An 18,851-nucleotide genomic window follows, 5' to 3' on the forward strand; every position below is an offset into this window, starting at 1 on the left:
AATCTCAGACACACAACAACTGACTTTCAGTCACGCTTACTCGCAGCTGTCTCCCTCAAATGAACCATCCAGAAGCAAGCTGCAGGCCTCTTCCCTGCTCCGAAGGAATCATTTTTCTACTTTGAAAACAAAGGCTGCACAAAAAAGCAACCTGGGTGCATTCCCAAAGGTTAATCTGATTTGCTGAGCCACAGCTGAATTATTAATGATTAGCACTGTGGTTTCTACTGAGGTGCAAGCAGACATGTAGCAACCATTACACCAGCAAATCTTTTAAGCCAGCACAGCTCACATCTAGGAAGAAGCACCTCCAACTCCCAGCCTGCTTGGACCACAGGGAAATTTAATTATTTAGGTTTCTCAGCTGCCACATAAATATCAAACATAAAACATTAGTTCATAATTGAAATGCCGCTGCTCAGCACACGGCAAGAGAAGCAGCATCAGCAGGGATGAGTGAGGTGAGGCTGGCCAGTGCCAAGAGATATATGGGAACAGGGGCTGAGCTTCTTTCCTGAACAAATTCCTACTGCAATCAGCCAGGGGGGAACAACAGAAAAACAAGGACAAAAGACAAACTTCAGAATGAATCAATCCAGAAGGTTTCTACTGAGCATGACACGGCCTTAAAATATTGCCAGGAAAGTCCATACAGCTTGAGTCCACAAATTGACGTAAAGGCCTGGACTTATTGTCACTTATTATTCTCACATCAATTAAGTAAGAAACACTACTAAACTGGAATAGAAAGAATTTCAAAGCCATTGTGTTGCTATTCACTGCTCTGATATTTCACTAGTTCATTCGCATTCAGAAAATCCATGAAGAATTGAGGAAATGGGAAAACCAATTTTCCTAGTGCAACTCTCCTCACGAGGAAGCAGAGGCTACAACCTAACACATCGAAGTACAAATACACTTAATTGGTTTCGATCAGGGCTTTCCAAAGTACTTGGGTTTTCTTCAGCCTTGGAAGCAACACATGTAGGAATAAACTTGTTCCATGTTTCTGTCTGTACAAATAAAATGCATAAAGTGCTTCTGCCTAGAAACCCCAGCATATTTAAAATGGTTTCATTTAAACAAGTTTTTCTGCATTTTAATTGCATCCCAATTCCCAGGAAATTCCATGTGACACAAGTTAGATTAAAAATAATAAACCCAAACATTTAATAAGAAAGCACCATTTAGTCTTTCCAATGGAACATGGTAAGCCTAATTATGTGGATATTAAGCTTTGTAGCTGCTTAAATACGTATTCTCCTCGTTATCACATGCATGGGTTCCAAATTTTGCACAACACACCTTAAGGGGTCTCATTCAGTAAGAATCAAGCACTCAAGAAGAAAACCCACCAACCTATAAATGTAAAACTGGATTTAAAATAATGATTTAAATCAAGGTTTCCTGCTTTTCCATGCTGATCCTCAGCACAGGAGTTCTCTGTAGAAGCTGAATGGTTTTATAGCTTGTTTGAAACACAAAACCATCCCGCTCCTCTGATGAGGGCAAGCTTATACACATGCTTGTACAGGGCAGGGGAAGGCAAGCAGACACTCTTCTGTCAAAGTCCTCCATATCCATTAACTTCTTTATCCAGCATTCCTTTACACAGCTATTTACTGTTCAGCATTAACTCCCTATAAGCTATGATCTAGCATGGATGACACAAAACGCTCGTTTTCTCTTCCTCCCTCTTCCTCCTTGTGGGCACTATGAAAGGGAACATGTGCTCTCACAGATGGAAATCGCTGCCTCCTGAAATAACCCACAGCTAAACACTGAATGAAATACTCATGGGTAAAAGTGCTTTGAGCCTTGATTTCAACAGATAATTATTTCCATTAGTGCCTCTTCAAAGAGGAGTTAAGGAGAACAAAATATGCTTTTTAAAACCAACAAAACAGCAAAGCAACAGGAACAAAGAGCGTTTTAAAAAGCAACTTTGTTTTGTCTCAACTTTTTAGATCATGTGTACATATTTCCTGTCCTCCAAACCCCACTGCCACACACAGGGCAACAGGATTCAGCATCGAGGCCCAATTTAACAGACATTTCTTTCTGCCTCTGCCCAAGACATTTACCACATCATATCAGATTATCGCAGACATTAAGTCCCATATTCTGTCTAGACGAGCCTGAGGAGGTAACTTTGCTCATCAAATACATATTCATCAACTGATTCTCCTGTTCCTTACGGCTCCTGCTACGTGCAAGTTGTAGAGAGAGAGCGACGGGCATGAAAGCACAAACCAAGCCACAACCTGAGAACAGATTAAGGCTGCGGAAAGATCATGATTCCTTTCTCTTGTATCAGGTAATTAAATTTGCGTTACCTCAGTTTTATTTCCTTGTTATCAGAGGCTGACATATCAGAGAAGCTGACATTTGGAAGAGTGCAAGTTAGCACTGGAAAGATGTGAGTTAGCTGTATTTTGGAGGAGTATTACATTAAACCATCTGGCAGGACTGTCAGAAACACCGGTATCTGCTGCTATTGCCAACTGCAGGGTGATGAAAGATACAGGGAACACTAGCCAGAGAGAAATAAGTAAACATAGCACAGGAGAGACTAATATTCTGAGGCAACTCCGGGAGATGGACATTTTGTTCCTGAAACACTCTGAAAACATTCAAAGCTCATTCAAGAGAGGAGACAGGAACTCGCTGAGCACATGGGACACCAGGGCATTATGCTGCTTCAGCTTGCAAGTCAGTGGGAACTTTCTGAGGAAGAAAGGCGGAAGGGTACAGCAAGCGACCACAACCCATGGTGAGACTTTCTCATGAGAAGTAAAAGAAAACCCACAGTATGAGGAGAGGGGATTAAAATACTGAGCACATTTGTGAGAATCTGCTTGAGGGAAAACAGTTTCGAAAATTAAAAACTCCATAGTAACAGACGGAAAGCTGTTAACCAACATCTAATTAATCACAAACTGCAATCCCTACAATAAAACATTAAATGGAATTACAGGCAGGAGGAAAAAAAAATTCCATGCAGCAGCCAAGCTTACCCAGACCAAAACAAGTACTAAGAAAAAACACAATGAAACAAAGAAACCCCCACCACAGTGATGATATCAGAAAAGAAAAAACTTCTTACAAAACTAACAGAACTTGGCTGTGAACAGCCAAAACCAAGGTTATGTTGTACAATATCAGGTTTTGGTTTTTAGTATTTTGCAGAAGACAATCTCTCGGATGCCAGCCTAAGCCAAGTATCAAACCCCCACCTTGTTGGCAACAAGCAACAATCACACTGCATGCTGGCACAAGTACCACTCGGCCATTTTAGAAGCAGAGGTTAGGCTTTGGCTACAGTTTGCAATTACACCAGCTGTCAGAGGGCACGAGTGCTGTGAGCTTGCCTGATTTCTGTTGCTCTTGCTCTACTCCAGCCTTCCAATCTGCTAGTGCAGGTTCCGTGCCCGGACAGAAGGTCTCAGAGCTGCTGCAGCTGTGTGCTTCCTGTCCCTAGTGCTACGCAGGTACCACAGGGCTTTGACGATCCAAAGACCTGCTCATCTGAACAGTGAAGAATCAAATGTTTTAAGAACAGCCAATTTTAAACAATCATTAAGAAAGGGACTCTCATCTTTCCCTGATTATAATAACTGAAACATTAAACATCTGCCCCTTGGTCTCGTTTTCCCATCAGTAAGGTCCTTTTTAAGCCTGCCATAACTACCCCATATACACAGACGTATTCTTACAACAAAGTGTTTACTTGGACATGGTTCTTCTGAGCCCATTTGAGGCTCTTTTTGCTTCTTCTCCACACTTCTAAAGTTAAAGCCATGTAATCGCAAAATAAATTGCAGAGGAAGAAAAGTCAACATGCTGCAAATACTGAAACAGCCCCATGTCCAACAGACCAACCTCCCTGTAGGGGTACGTACGCAATGGGAGCTCCTCCTGGTGCAGGCTGGAGACCTGATGAGTCAGATGATCAGGGAGGGCAGAAGGAAACAGAAGTTAGGCTGCTGGACAGTCTGGAACAAGCCACCTGGAACTGTCAAAACCAAAAATGAAATAAAAGCCAAGCCAGTGCAACTGCTTTACGAGGAAATTTCTTTTTATTAAGTCATGATAGTCTTAATGATATTGCCAGTCCTGACTCTTGAAAGACTCTTCAGAGTACATGAAGCTGGGCAAAACGAAAAAAAAAAACCCAACCACAAAACAACAAAAAAGGACCTGATGATCCACGGACCCAAACCTCTACACTTATTATTTAATATAAAATGAGCTTTGCAAAAGATCAGATGGACTCATCTGCCACCTATAGAAACTGGTTTTGCACATGCTCCTAATGCTGTGCATTCACCTGAACATGAAATACACTGCAATATGATGCAGAGTGGATACCTCAACTTGGATCTCAACATCCCAGAGCAGAAGACGAAAAAAAAACAAAAAAAACCCCCTCTACACACAAAAATGGGAATCTAGGGTTGTTTAGCACTCACCAGGATCTCTTGCTGAGAAAGTTCAAAGTTCATTCAGGGTCTTCTGCTCATTAAATTGTCATCTTAATACTGACAGGAGGAGTGGAGTTATTTTAGATTAGAAGTTAGGACAGCAGCAGATACAGGCTCATAGAAGAAAAAGACCGTAGCTTTTCTTATCAAAAGTTTTGATTACTTGCAGAGTTGATATTTATCACAGTAACTCTACTCTGGAACTTACTACACTAATAGGTCACTTGAAAGCAACCTTCTATAATAAAAACTGTGGCAAGTTCAACCAGTATTTTCAAAGTGAAAGTAACAGCTTCACTTACAAAATCCCACTGCTCTACTGTCCCAGTCTCACGGGTTGGTCTGGGGGAAAAAATCTGGCTGCATGATGAAGTATGAAAACCCCATGGCGAACAGAACTACCAATCATCAGTCTGGAAATGTTTAAACCACTTCAGATCCTCCTGTTCAAGCAATGCAGGAAACACCAAAACATATAATTAGGATAAGAAGAAAAAGATTAAGAAAAGGAAATCTGGAAATTGGTTTGAGGGATTAAAAGAAAACAATCAAATGCTTCCTTCGAGTAGCTACAGAGCCTTAGGCACAGTCTCCAACTCATAAACACAAAGGAACATTATTAACATGCAGAGAATTAAACTTTGAAGCGCTGACCTGAAAACGTGATTAAAACTGCCTGTGACTACAGGTGCACCAATTGCCAATCTGGTTTGCATTTGTAATTTTCCAAGAGACAGTCGTTCCTCTCAAGTTTTCAAAACAAAACTCAAATACTTCAAAGCCATTTGATATCACCACTCCTAATTTAGGATAGATGTCTGAAAATCCCTTCTTGGTCCTCACTCCTGCCTTTTAGAAAATAAGAGAGTTGGATAGAACACCAACACATAGAATCGCTCTACAGACAACAAAATATCTCTGCATCTCAAAATACTTCTGCCTTCCGTGTCCTGGGTAAGCAGAGTACAGAAAGCTTCTTAGCAGATCACATAGCGTACAAGTCCTGAGCCACGGACTTCTCTCAATCTCTGGCAGTGGCGCAGGATATCGATGATCCTATAGAAGCGCCTATCCACTTTCAGTCGGTTAAACTCTTTGATATCAGCCTCCACAATAAAAAATGCACCTGGAAAACAAATAAAGACTTTGCTATAGAAATGATTATGTTGTAGGATAATCTAGTATTACACAAGTAACAATACGACCTCTTCTTAACAATGCACACCGATGAAAAAAATACAATCAGCAGTAGGACAGCCTCATGTGACCTCAGGAACTTTGTTCTGCTTTCTAAATTTGTCATCAGAAAGATGAATTACCAGCCTTCCCATTAAATTCCACTACCCTGCATTGTCCACAGGGCCCATTCGGCGAGCTCCACCTGTTGTCAGCTGTGTCTACTAACGTCTCTCAACTACTAACATCCATGCTCCTCTATCAGGGTGTAAAGTCTGTAGCAGTTCAAAACGCCACCCAGGACCAGGTACGAGATTTTCCACAGATATGCCAGAAGATGTGGCTAGTAGAAAGTTGATTACAGCACACTTTGAAGAGTCTTGATGCCTAACAGTAAAATTTTTTTCTAGGCCTTGCCCATAGGTGCTCTGCTTTTAGTGACCTCCAAAGCACTGACGTGAGCAAAACCGAAGAGATGCTCAGGGTCTGTCTAAAGACCGTAACACAGCTTTACAAAGAAAGGCACAATGCTTCAGTGTTTCTATCATGGAACACAGCTGAGCAGCAGCGTAATTTGCATCCCAAGTAATTGCTTTGCAATGTCTGAAATGAGCTGTGGCCTGATGATGTCCTTTCAGCAGGCACTCAAGTTCTGGCATTGGCCCTTTGCAGATAGAAGGACAGAGCCCTGCATACATCAGAGCTATGCAGCCCACCATCCCCCTTGACTTCCATCAGACTTAGAAAAGAGTAATTCTTCATTAATTAAGGAAATGCAAGAAAAAGACTAATCACTTGGAACATCCTCCTCCTTATGTCTCTAAGAAAACGTCACAGGAAGGTCCTGCATCAGAGCTGGCAGCCCATCCCTTCTTGTACTTGATTAACTACTTCTAACAGGCAATTCTCATTATTAAGTACTTGTAAGAAACCAAGGCCTTGACTGGAGTGAAAGCATTTAAAATTCAAAAACAGAACCCCAAGAAAGTCCCCACAAGCTAACAGCAGACACCAGGAAGGCAGGCAGGAATTATTCTAAGCACAGCTACATTCACTGTGATTTCACATTCAGTCTTTATACACTGCTCAGATAGGAGATAATTATAGAACTAGTAAAAAGACTGTAGATTTAATGCTTCCTGTAACATGGCATAAGGTTTTAACGATGCATCTGCATAAAACCGTAAGAAAGAAAAGCAATTATCTTTAAAGGGAGGAAGTAGAAGGAAATAACACATTCTTCTGTAGTATCATGCTTCCAAGTCATACATGCAAGAAGTCACAAGGCCAGGGGTGTTCCGAGATTGGAAAAAGAGGATAGCATTCTCCCTCCTTTTACACTGGAAGTAAGGCAGAGGCAGCATCATCAACCAAGTTATTGGAAAGTCCTTCCTGCTTAACTAAGGAGAAAGTAGCTGATGCTAGCTGGAAAGCCCCAGCTGCCAAGAAAGCTTTTATTTATTAAACAAATACAATGTAGCTTTACACAGGCACATCTGTGTTTTCCTGTAAACATCTCATCTTTAAATTTCACCTTATGAGTGGTTTAGCAGGATACACACTCCACTATGAAGGAGCAACCAAGGACATAATGGCCATTTAGAACTAAGGTCTCAGAGTGCCATTTATAAGCGTAGTCTTCCTCAAAACATTGCATAGCCAGAGCTGAAGAATTAGGAGATCAGTTTCTCACAGACTGGGCTGTTCTGAGAGCTGGTGACACAGATTCTAGTAGAATCTTCCAGAGACAGCAACTGTCAAAAGCTGGAGGTCTTCCCCTAGATGAACTATGCTGGATCTCAGCAGAGCTTTCAACACTGCCAATTCACATACAGATGAGAAGTGGAAAGTTTGTTTACTAGGAAAAGAAAAAACTTGCATAACTGATTAAAAACGTAACTACAGCTGGACAGAGACCATTTGCAATCACCAGTAACAGGGTGATACACCTGAACAGTGTTAGGAACCCAGGGATAATCTGCAAATCAATTTCAGTCTGTTATACCTGGGGGAGCACCAGAATGTCCTCAACCTGTGCAGAATATGATTTCTTCTTGTATTTGCCCAGAATTCAGGACAGCAACATTCAGCATAGCAGGATCATTTTTATGAAGAAACCACAGCTGGAAAAAGGGCAGTGGTTTGGTTGGAAGGAGTAGGTGAAGGCACTAAATAACTAGCTAAACTGAACTACCTTACTGTGTGGAAGGTTACCCTGATAAACCTGGCAGCATCTTTTCTGATCAAAAGAAGAGGTCAGCTGGCAATCAGCCCAGGCTGAGAAACTGTGGGAATCCTAAGCAGACACACACTCACAGTAGAAATTTAAGCAAACAAATCAATGAATGCACAACCTCATCCTGAAAAATGCAATGGATAAAGACATTTAATCATTTTGTGCAGGCCAGATAAGAACTGTCTGACAGGCTGCCAGACCTCTTCTTTAGACTTTCTAGATGATTAGTCACAACAAAAACCCAAAAACCCTCTCTCTCTCTCTCTCACATGCTGAATGTCCTAGTTTCCTAACTAAGCTTTCCAACATAAACAAGAAAATCAAGACTGTCTCTCAGGTACTTTAAGAAATTAAAACCCTCAATTTTTCAGACTTTTAAAAAATAATACTTTCTGGTATAAAATTATCTCTGACTAGTTGTAGCTTTCTCAAGCTGCTAGAATGGCTCCTTCACTGCAGCTGAAGCTGCGATGGATCACAGTGCAGTCTAAGCAGCATTCCAGGCCTAGGAGGGCCCTTACAGTGTTTAGTCTCTCCTCTGTAGCCACAGGCTCCAAGTCCTTACTATCATCCTGAGGACAGGAACAGCTAAACCAAAAAGATATTTTAAGTTAAAAATGAAGAAGCAAGCCTTTTAAGAAATCCTAGATTAATATAAACCACTCTTAGACTGAAGCAAAATTTGTCTAGAGAAAAGCCGAACTATCAGAGCTCAAATCAGAAGTCAGTTACGTGAAGTAGTCTGGCTGCATGTCTTTAATATGGTGCTTTAACATGCTAAAATCCTTTACAACACTGACTTTCATACCACACGTTTACCCCACAGGTCTCAAAACAGTGCCAGGCATGTCCATCATATCAGTCGCTTTCCTACAGAACAGCTGCGTTTAGAATCTAGAGTTAGTGATGTTATCACCGCAATATAACATTGAGAGACTCTTGATTAGCAACAAATCCAAAGGAAGGCAGAAAAAGTCACAGTTTGTCATAAGGTGACTCCCGAGTACCCAGTGAATGCTCAGGACAGAATGTTCTTGCATTCTGTTCAGGGCAAAAATTGAGAGGCCGAGGTGTCAGAAAACATCTCTTTCTGTGAGGCAGAAGAAAATCTGCTCTACATTTTACATCCGAACTTGGAAACATGAGGGTATTCTAAGGACATTGCCAAGCTTGACATGTGCAGTACACCCCTCCAGGAATAATTACATACTTGCTCTCAAAAGGAAAGGAATGTCAAAAAGGAGATTTTAATATTAGAGATTTACTGTGCCACATATCTTTGGAAAAACTAAGCTGTAAGTACAACTTGCTTTTAAATTGAGAGAAAGACATTTTGGTGCATTTTTGTTCCCTCTATGCTTTTAAGAGGAGAAAGCTTCTTAAATTATCAGACATCCCTGTCTCTTCCACAAACCCACTGCAGCATGACTGATTACCCTTATTTCCCAACTTCAGAACAAATTTTTAATACCTCATGTCCTTTCTAGCTTAAAAACTGAAACCACAATTTCTAGTTTGGTTATCAAACTAGGAGTTTCCAGAACCTATGGCGATTCCAAATTAAATCTTTGTACACTCAAACACACCATGAAAGTGACATGTTTTCAGGGAAAACATAAAAAAGTATCCATATCAGTTATAGGAAAACTGTTCAGTCAAAACAATAACCCCTTGTTGCTACACTGTATGACTTTATCTAGAAGAGGTGACAGGATCTTATACTGACTATGCAGTTCTGTATAGTAAGAAGACATTAAGATATACATAAGATATATTCCTTACGGCCTAGAATCTTATCTGGAAGTGAACTTTATTTCTGTTCTCCTCCCCTTACATCAAAGGGCAACCAGAACTTTGATTGCTCCAGACAGTCAAAGTGTTGCTCATCCCCAGTAGTGGACAGGAATTCTTTAGGGCCAAATCTGATTTAGACTGTGGCACCCTGTGCTGGTAAGGAAGGGAAAGCCCTGCTAAGTCTAAAGATTATTAATTATTTTTCCTGTTCTCTGCCTGAGAATAAGCAATGCCAGGTTTTCAAAAATTTTTCAGGACTGACAGTTTTAAACACTCCCACAGGTTAGACCATTCCACCAACTACCAGAATGCCTGGATAGACGATTTTCTGAGAAAAAGATGCTGTAAGTTACACTATAACATGAAAAGCATGTGCTGTCATTAGTTCATCATTCAATATTTTCTCCAGTACTTTTAATATTTTCTCCAGTACTTTTATACTTGTGCAGCAATATCCAAGTGTTTTGAGTTTGGTACTAACGGGGGAGGGGGACGACGACGACGGGACGGGAATACCTTTTGTATCCTTTGTGTCTTCTTCCAGGAACCTGTGGTAGAGTTTTCTTACTGCTCCATTCATAGATTTCAAAGGCTGATTCAAGATCTTGTATTTGCACACCACAGCCTTGTTCATCGCTTCAACAACTGTATTAATGTGATCACATGTTAAACGACCTTTCATATACCTACAAATAGAAATAAAAATCAGTAACCAGAAAGTCACACAGTTCCATGTTTATTTTTCTCTTTCGGCAGCCTTAACTGAACATGCTATTCCTAGTTAGAGGCAGTTTCTTCTGCTTTGTGTTAATGAATAAGCGTCGTCATTAATTTTGTTCATTTCCCTGATTGTTTTAATAATCTTGAAGGTAAAAAAGCCATGATAAAACCTAAACCAGAAAGATGAAACATTAGAAAGCTAAGTTAAAAAGTAAAAGATATCCAGTGCTTAAGCTCTAACGAGCCTTCCAAAATGGAATAAAAGTTGCTTTTATAGCATATCCCTTAAACTACAAACAGAAAAAACAAGCAACTTTGCAGCAAACATAGCATGAGTCAAAACTGAAATGAAGTGTTTCTGCTTAAGAGGGCAATTTGGTTCATGTGATAACCATAAATAACCTGTGTTTAAGCTTACAGCCATTCCTTTGTGGGTTTTGTTAAGAAATACCAGTTTTGTGTTGGTTCTTACATTTTATTATGCAGCCGACTGAGCTACACAGACACAGTTCTGCACTACCAACATCCACTTCTGAACTTTCAGAGCATTTCATAAAACTAGTACTAAAATAATAAGACCTGCTGATAACAGCCTAGAGGTACAGGAAGCACAGAGATAAAAACAAAGTGATGTGGAAATATTAGAACACTGGAATACTTGCAATAAGGCTATTCAGTATTTATAGATGTAAAGGCACAAATTCAGGGAAAAGGAAACGTGCTACAAACTGAGAAGCCATTATTTAAAAATTAAATCTGAAACTCATACGTCGAGCAGTAAGCTAAATACAAAAAAAAACCCCAGAAAGCACTTCAGTAAAAGCCAGGGCAACCTCACAGCTTGAATTCACGACTTGAATTCAGGCTCCTTCATTTTTTGGACTGAGTAATTTGGTGGAAGAAAGGCACTGCTTACCTGAAAACTGTGAAAGCTACAGGAAAGACTATTTGAAAGCCTCGAGTAAATGCAGACTCAAAAAAAATAATCTTACTGAAACAAGTGTTGCCAGGGAACACACTGAATCTAGAGTCTTGATAACAATTTAGCCTTAAAAGAGAATTTTCTCCTTTTTGCAGAAATGTTTGTCCTTGTCCCCAAAATGCCATTTAAGAAAAGTTATCCCTACACAACAGACTTCAGATGAGGATTTCTATTAATCAGGTCCTGATGGTAGGGGAAAAAACCCCATGGCTTTCTATTCCAGAAATTTGGGATATTTCAGCTGGAGGCATTTTTTGCTTTTAGCAAGCCTGATTTCTTTTCCTGTCTCAAAACAGACTGGTAAGTCAAGACTGTAAGTTTTCAGAAACCAATAGCTGGGTCAAATAAAAATAGCATTTATCATTATATTGACTTGGCAGTGCCCAGTTAACAGTTGGACTTGATGATCTTAAAGGTCTTTTCCAACCTAATTGATTCCATGATTATTTTTCCTTTTAAGTGTAACCCTACCTTCCATCTTAGGAGATGATGGCTCCTTTTTTTAAAAAAAAGTCAAGTTCTCAAAACAAGAAGAGAACCCATCCATTAGCTAACATATTTCTGTCTATACAATTAAAATGAATTTTCAGACAAGAGCTTTGGGTTTTCACCGATTAGTTCTGATCTTCTCAACATATAAATAAAAAGACTTAATTAGCTGTATTCATTTAATTTACCAGTTTGACAGTATTGCATATAAAGTATTTGAAGCTATTATGTTTCATGCTATGGAACATTTAAAATTTCAAAACATCTCTGTCAGTCTCAGTTCTGCAAGAGCACACTCTCCCAAACCTACATTTGCCACCCAAATTGGCATGACAGGGTCTAAGAAAAGCCACGCTTACTTACGTAGGAACAGATTCAAATTCTTCCACAGTGACTAAGCGTACTGTTTTAATAAGTCTTGGCTCTTCTGTAGGTTTCTTTGCATATTTGGGTGTTACAACTTCTGTTTGTTCTTGAAATTTCACAGTCAGACCAGTGATGCTGTAAAAAGAATGAAGTGCATAAATAGCAGATAAGTAGTAAGAAGAATACCATTATATTATCAAGTCTGCTTACTCTCAGACCTAAGTTCCTACCCATCTGCTAGGCTGGATGAACACAATTCATGATCTTTCCTGGAAGAAAAATAAAGAAAGCCTACTCCATTTCAAATTGCATACTTTAGCTGAATTCATTACAGCTCTTCATTTCTCTGCTACAGAGGTGGCTAGCAGGTGAATTGGAAGCAGTCCAAATGCAGCACAGAGCAGTTAAGAATTCAACGTACCATTACATTTCACAAAACACGAGGCCTTGCTTTTTATCAGATGGACCACAGCACAGAGCTGCACCTGACAGGCAGATTTGAAGTACTTCACAGCTCTTTGAAACAAGTTCAGATCTTGGGAAGCCTGACTCAACCAATAATCTTTTGAAGCAAAGAAATTCAACCATCCAGAAGGCTGGGATTTTTTTTTTTTTAGGCTAGATCCCAAAAGCCAAGGAATTTCCTGCTTTGAGTGATTATTAAAGCATTATTTTTATAAATTCACCCTTCCTCCAAACACTCAGCTTACAGCCTCAAACCCCGAGTTATTTGCCAGCCACCCACCTAGCTGCTCTCCTGCTCATTGGTGGGAGGACAGCAAAGAGGATACATTTGGCCAAACCCACTGTCAGCTGAATACAAGGACATTATTGGGCTGAGATGTGCAAAGAAATAACTGATGCAGTACCAAGCCGACCTGTCACAAAGATCTGATCCTCTGCTTTGATCTAACCTTCCCACAAGGAGACACCTTTGTTTAACAGGCATTGATCGGCACAGCAGTGACCCATCTGTTGACCCACTGTGCCATGCCGCAATGCAGTGCCCTTCTGAAATCCAGGACACCAACAGTTAAACTAACCCAGATGTAAACATCTGAAAAAAACAAGGTGAGGCCCTGCTCAAAACTAATCCTGGCACCCTGGAGCTAGCACTAGTGGCAGGGAAGGGAAAGGGAAAGGTGGGGACTTTTGGTGGTGTTGGAGGCAGGTTTGAAACAGTGACCGAGAGAGGTGAGAGAGGCGAGTTCACGTCTTAAAACTTCACTCCTCCCATACACTCCAGTCTCCTGCCATCCTCCTCACTGCAACAAACATGTTATCTTTTCTAGATGATTCCTCCCCATGAGGTACTTCTGCTTTGGGTTCCCACCCACCACCTTGCCTCTACATTGCTGCTGTGAGATGGTACATATGCAGTTCACTGCTGAGCTGGACCATGAAAACAAAGAACTGAAGTATTCAAAAATCTGGCTTTGGTGTGGGGAGAAACTGCTCTCTCAATAAACACCTGGAATACTTAAGATACATTGAACATGCTTTTTATTTCCGTGAGATTCCTCTGGTAAACAAGAACATTAAAACCAAGAATATAGGAGAGAAACAACAGCTAAAGTCATGAATTGTTCGATTTGTCTGTGTGGGCGTTTTCATTCTGAGATTTGAAGGCCTGTCTCACCAGTGTTCAAGTGCTTGCTCTGCTTTCTGCATTACTTGTCTCATGATAACAACTCAACAATCAGTACTCAGTTCCTCAAGCATTTTGGGATGTAGAGGAACAGAAATGGAGAAGGTCAGTGGAGAAAGGCTTGGGGAAGAGGACTGAAGGCCTGTTTACAGTGATACAGATGGATTCCGACCAATTACGGTCTGTCTTGCACTTGCTCAATCCTCCACTGTATCACACAGTGAAAACCAAGAAGTGATAATGTGGGGAGAAAGGAGACAGGGTGCTTTGACAAACAGCATTAACCTATCAATGTATTATTCCCAGGACAAAACAACACAAACTGAGACTGACAGAACAGCAGTTGTAAGCTGGTAGAGCACAATCTGTAGAAAATTATTAGAAAAACTTGCTTAGTTTTACATGTGTGGTTCTGTCTAGAAAGGGAAGGACCAACTGAAGTCGTATCACAGTTAACTTCTTGATCAAAACCAGGACAAGTCTGGAAGGGAAACCGATATCCCAAAGAATCTTTTTGATATCAGAGGTGACACAGTCACTAAACAAGCCTCATTTGTGTCTGATTTCCAGGAGCTAATGTAAACTTAAGACAAAGGATTTTCCTAAATTAAGGAAGTTACAAAAGGAAGGCAGAGCCCCAGTGACAATTTCTGAAGAACTCCCATTCTTTCACACACACACACACACACACACACAGAAAACAAGATCCAAATTGAAAAGGAGTAAGACATCTCTGGACACGTTTTTAGGAGGCTGTTTCCTAAACTGAAGGTTGTCTAAAGGGTTGCATTCAGAAAAAAAAGCTTCTGCACAAGTCATCTCTTTACCGGCTAAGACTAGTCCAAGTTTCCATACAAGCAGTACCTATACAGATCAGAACATTGCTACACACTATCTAAAATTAGTTAATTTTTCTCTTCTGTACCCCAATTTTGCTGGAATACACCGGTAATGTTTCCAGCCTGAGGCTTGTCTGGCATTAGGAGCAAGACCAGGTAATGCTGATAGATTCAGGGCACATACTGGAAGCACTGAATTCGAACAGATTGATGCATTGCCTTCTGGCAAGCTATGAGGGTAGAAGCAAGTTGGGGGATCTTCAGATGTTACTCTAAAATTAGAGATACCCATCTGGCATATCCCAGCACCACTGAAAAATAAAAAACAATTCTAACAGGCCAAAGAAAGAGCTGACCACTCCAAGAAACCTAGTCAGAGTTATGTCTTAGAAACCTTCTGAATAATAGCTATTGTTCCACATACTTGTGTTTCATTCTTTCACTTGAGCTACTTTATTCTGAACAGCTTCTTAGTGCAGCCCTTTCTCAAAGGCAAGTGGATGTCATTGCCAGCTAAAATAAATGCCAGGCTGCTGCATGGAAATGAGAATAAAATTACCACAAGCATAATTCAAATCTCCACAGACAGATGACTGAGTTAGAGGAATTTATTTTTTTAAAATGGTATTTGTAAGGGCAGTGTTGAACTTTAGTCCTAGTGACCCAGCACTTGGATCACTAACCTACTCTTCAATCCTTAGGTGCCACAGCTATCAAATCAGCATGCTTACAATTCTAAAGCAAGGAGTGCTCAGATTTATAGAAGAACAAGCTTTCTACCATCTTGTCATATCTGCCACTGGAAACTTCCATCTGAACAACTTAATATTTTACAGGTTTTACCCAAGGGATTTGTTAGGGTGTTATCCCAAGCCTGGTAGTGAACAGTCAAACGCAAACTCCAGAATCAATACATATTAACAGCCTTGGCTCCCAGAAGTTCACAGTTAATATACACTAAAAGGAGTACAGCTGTATTGTAGTGCTGCAGCTGGACACTGCCAGGAGCAGCCCACTATGTCCACGCTCATGTACTACCTACCAGCTCCGAGTCAGTTTAGGCAGACAGGGAGGAATGTGTTCACGGAGGTACAGTGCTTTACGTAGATCCCTCTCAGCTGACTTCTGGAGCTTCTGAAATTGACATTAAGACTTCATCAGAAATCTGAAACTATTAATGTCAAGCAAGTAAAATTAGTTTAGTATTAGGGCAACGCTAAAATACCTTCCACCTTGATTAAGAGGTGCTCTTTTCTCTCTCTCTCCATCATCTTGCCTCCCTACCCCCTAATTTCCCAAGAGCAACTAGTAAAACTCAGATAAACAAAGCTAAGAGTGCCCTCTAAGTGTCAGAGAAAACTGAGTGGGTAAGAAGTACACCTTTAACAATATACCTCAGCAGGTCTGGGCAGGGGAATGGCGGTGGTGATAAGATACTACAGGAAACTCATCTACATTCCCCACACAACACTTTCACAAAAGACTTAACACATGAAGGCACTGCAAACACACAAGTAGAACAGATAAATATTCTAATTAAAGAGTTTTAATAGCTATTGCAAGGATGTAAAAATAGAACTACCCTTTAGATCACAGTATCTATTATGACACAGACATGCTTCCAATGTATAAACCTTGAAAAATAAAATCTTGACAGATCATCATGTTGGAGAGCTGCTTAATTAAACTATCAATAAGCCTGTTCCAAGCCCATTTCTCTTGTTAACCACATACATCCAAACCTATCAATAAGGATCTAGAAAATAACAACTACACACTTATCAAAGTTGCCTCTAGAATCTTTCAGTATTTTACGAACAGGAAAAAAAAGATTACTTTTAGCGAATTCTTCAGTTTTTCTTGTTCTTCAACTTCTGTTTCCATTTTATTCAGGAGACCATGCAAAAGAATTATCTCACGTCCTATTTTAGAGAACATATACCTGAGGGATGGCTCTCGACCTGTCAAAGAGAGAACATTAAGCCAAAAAAGCCAGAACACCTCCAACGCAAAACCAAAATCCCACTTCCCACCCCTTCACAAGCAGTGTTTATGTACTAACACTATGCTTCCCAACCACCATATCTTCCCATGAGAAGCAGCAATGTTTTCTAGTCAAACTGCCAACCTCCTACTCTATACAGCCAACAGCGTTCAAAGCTGATGAAAGAATGAAGGCCTCTCTCCAGCACGAGGCTGGAAAGCACTAAGCTGTACCCACTACCACCGCAGGTTGCAGATAGAGGACACAGGTCTTAAACACAGCTTCACTTTCACAGCTGCTTGGCTATAGCACCCTGTTCTCTCCTTCATGACCTCACACTGTTTAGGGCTATAGCTCCTCTTCCAACAGGTTTGCCTAGACGACCAACTGACCTTCCCAACCAACATTTCTATGATCCTGTGTAACTTCTCTTTGTGCCTATGAAAGGGCAAGAGATGAATCTGAAACATTCCAATCAATTTCAGTATGTCAGTTTAAATAAGTTTGTTGCCCACTGCCACAGCCAGCCACTCCTGGAATGCTAGGACAAGACACCTGTATAAACTTTCACCTGTGCCTTTGCACATTTTTGTGATTAGGCTTGACATAATTGCTTAACATACTTGGCAGCATATTTTTTCTTCTCCTATTAGGAGCTTTTGCTACCAAGTACATAAAATACAGGGTACATTCACCAACAGTCTTCAAGCCCCTCTGAGCAACACACTTTCACTCAGCCTACGTTCTCTGCTTGGCACCTAGTTCCCTGATAATGCTCCCATTTTGTCATCCTTGCTCACTTTATTGTTATTCTCTACATTTTCCTTGATTCCCGCTTCATGGTACATTCCTTGTCTAATTAGAGCATTGCCATTTTCTGCAAGGAAGTGCAAACCAAAAGCCACTCTTGATTTCTTTTACCTATCCTTCTTAAAATAACAGTCTTTTTAATTTTTGAAATCTTCTTGTTGATGTGAAGGCATAAATCTTCCAGGCCTGAGGACACCCTGTGCTCCATCACCACACTGAGGGGAAACAGAAGTGCAGTAATTTAAGACTTCAGTTGCAAACACTAAGCACACAAGCAGAATTTTAAAAAAAGACCCTGATCTCTCACACAACCAAATGGAACCTAAGTGAAGCAGTAAATGTAGTAACCACCTTCTATTTTAGCAAACTGCATGCAGGAGAGAAAGCGCAGTGACCAGCATTAAACAAGACAAAGCAATTCCCCTGAACTCTGGAGATAAACGCAGTGTAATATCAGTACAAGGATTCCTCATCAAACTGGGTAAGTCTTTTATTATATTAAGGCGTTAACTACTAAAGGAATTGGAAATTTACTGCAATGAGCAAGAAATATGGTTTATATGGTTCTATAAGGCTCTCTCAGGGAGACTGCAGCTAAAGAGGTGTTTTGATCTTTTTTTTTTTAATGACCAGTACTTAAACAAAAAGAAACGTGCACTTGCTTGCTAGAAGAGTATGCACGCACAAAAGGCAGCATTATACATGGGTTACCCTTATATAAGTACAAGTATTAACTCTATTATAGAAAATAACAGATGAAGACGCGCCGCCGACCGGGCAGCCCTCAAGGCCGGCCTGGCGGGCCCGGCGCTTCCCGCGCTCACGCTGCTCCCTCTGGCGGCCAGCACCTGGAAACAAACCTTTTCTTTCCTTGTCGTTCTAAAGTACCACGAACTAGCACGCTTGCTGCATTAGTTATTCAAGATTCGCCCATTTCCACACCCTCCGTACCACAGGAGAGTCAAGGGGAAAGGAATCCTCTACAGCCTGCACCAGCCCCCGGCCACTCGCGCTCCGTTTTGCCTCACGTCCTGCGACCCGACCCGAGTTCTCCTCCCGCTGCGCCCCGCTCTCACCGCTGCGCCGACCGGAGCCGGCTCGCTCGGGGCGTTGAAGAAGAGACCGGATCCCCGCGGCACGGCCCCGACCGGCTCCGCCGGCTTCTGGCGGCACCGGCGGTTCGAACCCGCCGCGCCCGCCCAGCCGTTGGAGAGCTCAGGCGCCTGCGCGGCCGCGGCGGGCGGGAAGCGGGCGGCACTGCTGGGGGGAAGCGCAACGGCTGAGGTGGAGCTCCCGGCCGCGCGGGCAACTGGGATTCCAACG

The 18,851-nt window shown here is 41.2% G+C and overlaps 1 protein-coding gene across 3 annotated transcripts; it reads right to left on the bottom strand.

The window, feature by feature from the left end:
• Nucleotides 1–4,057: 4,057 nt before the first annotated feature.
• On the bottom strand, nt 4,058–18,753 carry SKA1 (spindle and kinetochore associated complex subunit 1). Of its 3 annotated transcripts, none has more exons than XM_080371659.1 (7): nt 18,605–18,753; nt 17,640–17,743; nt 16,571–16,695; nt 15,777–15,868; nt 12,245–12,382; nt 10,207–10,376; nt 4,058–5,610 (listed from the first exon to the last, which is right to left on the bottom strand). In XM_080371659.1, exons 2-7 carry the CDS (start codon nt 17,734–17,736, stop codon nt 5,462–5,464), a joined length of 771 nt encoding a protein of 256 aa, XP_080227785.1. In that variant the 5' UTR covers nt 17,737–17,743; nt 18,605–18,753; the 3' UTR covers nt 4,058–5,461. The 3 variants fall into 3 exon arrangements, with proteins under 3 accessions (XP_080227785.1, XP_080227786.1, XP_080227787.1); XM_080371660.1 differs by having other exon boundaries at nt 18,480–18,734; XM_080371661.1 differs by lacking the exons at nt 17,640–17,743; nt 18,605–18,753 and adding an exon at nt 17,519–17,632.
• Nucleotides 18,754–18,851: the final 98 nt, after the last annotated feature.

The sequence above is a fragment of the Falco punctatus genome (genome assembly GCF_963210335.1).
Source record: "Falco punctatus genome assembly, chromosome: Z".
Classification (NCBI taxonomy): Eukaryota; Metazoa; Chordata; class Aves; order Falconiformes; family Falconidae; genus Falco; species Falco punctatus.

Excerpts from the sequence above, each read along its gene's own strand:
- SKA1 (XM_080371659.1), bottom strand. The coding sequence starts at position 17,736 with ATGGAGCACAGGGTGTCCTCAGGCCTGGAAGATTTATGCCTTCACATC. Across the intron at positions 15,869-16,570 it reads AACTGAAGAATTCGCTAAAA|AAGCTCCAGAAGTCAGCTGA; the intron begins GTAATCTTTTTT and ends TGTCAATTTCAG. Across the intron at positions 10,377-12,244 it reads GAATTTGAATCTGTTCCTAC|GTATATGAAAGGTCGTTTAA; the intron begins GTAAGTAAGCGT and ends TTCTATTTGTAG.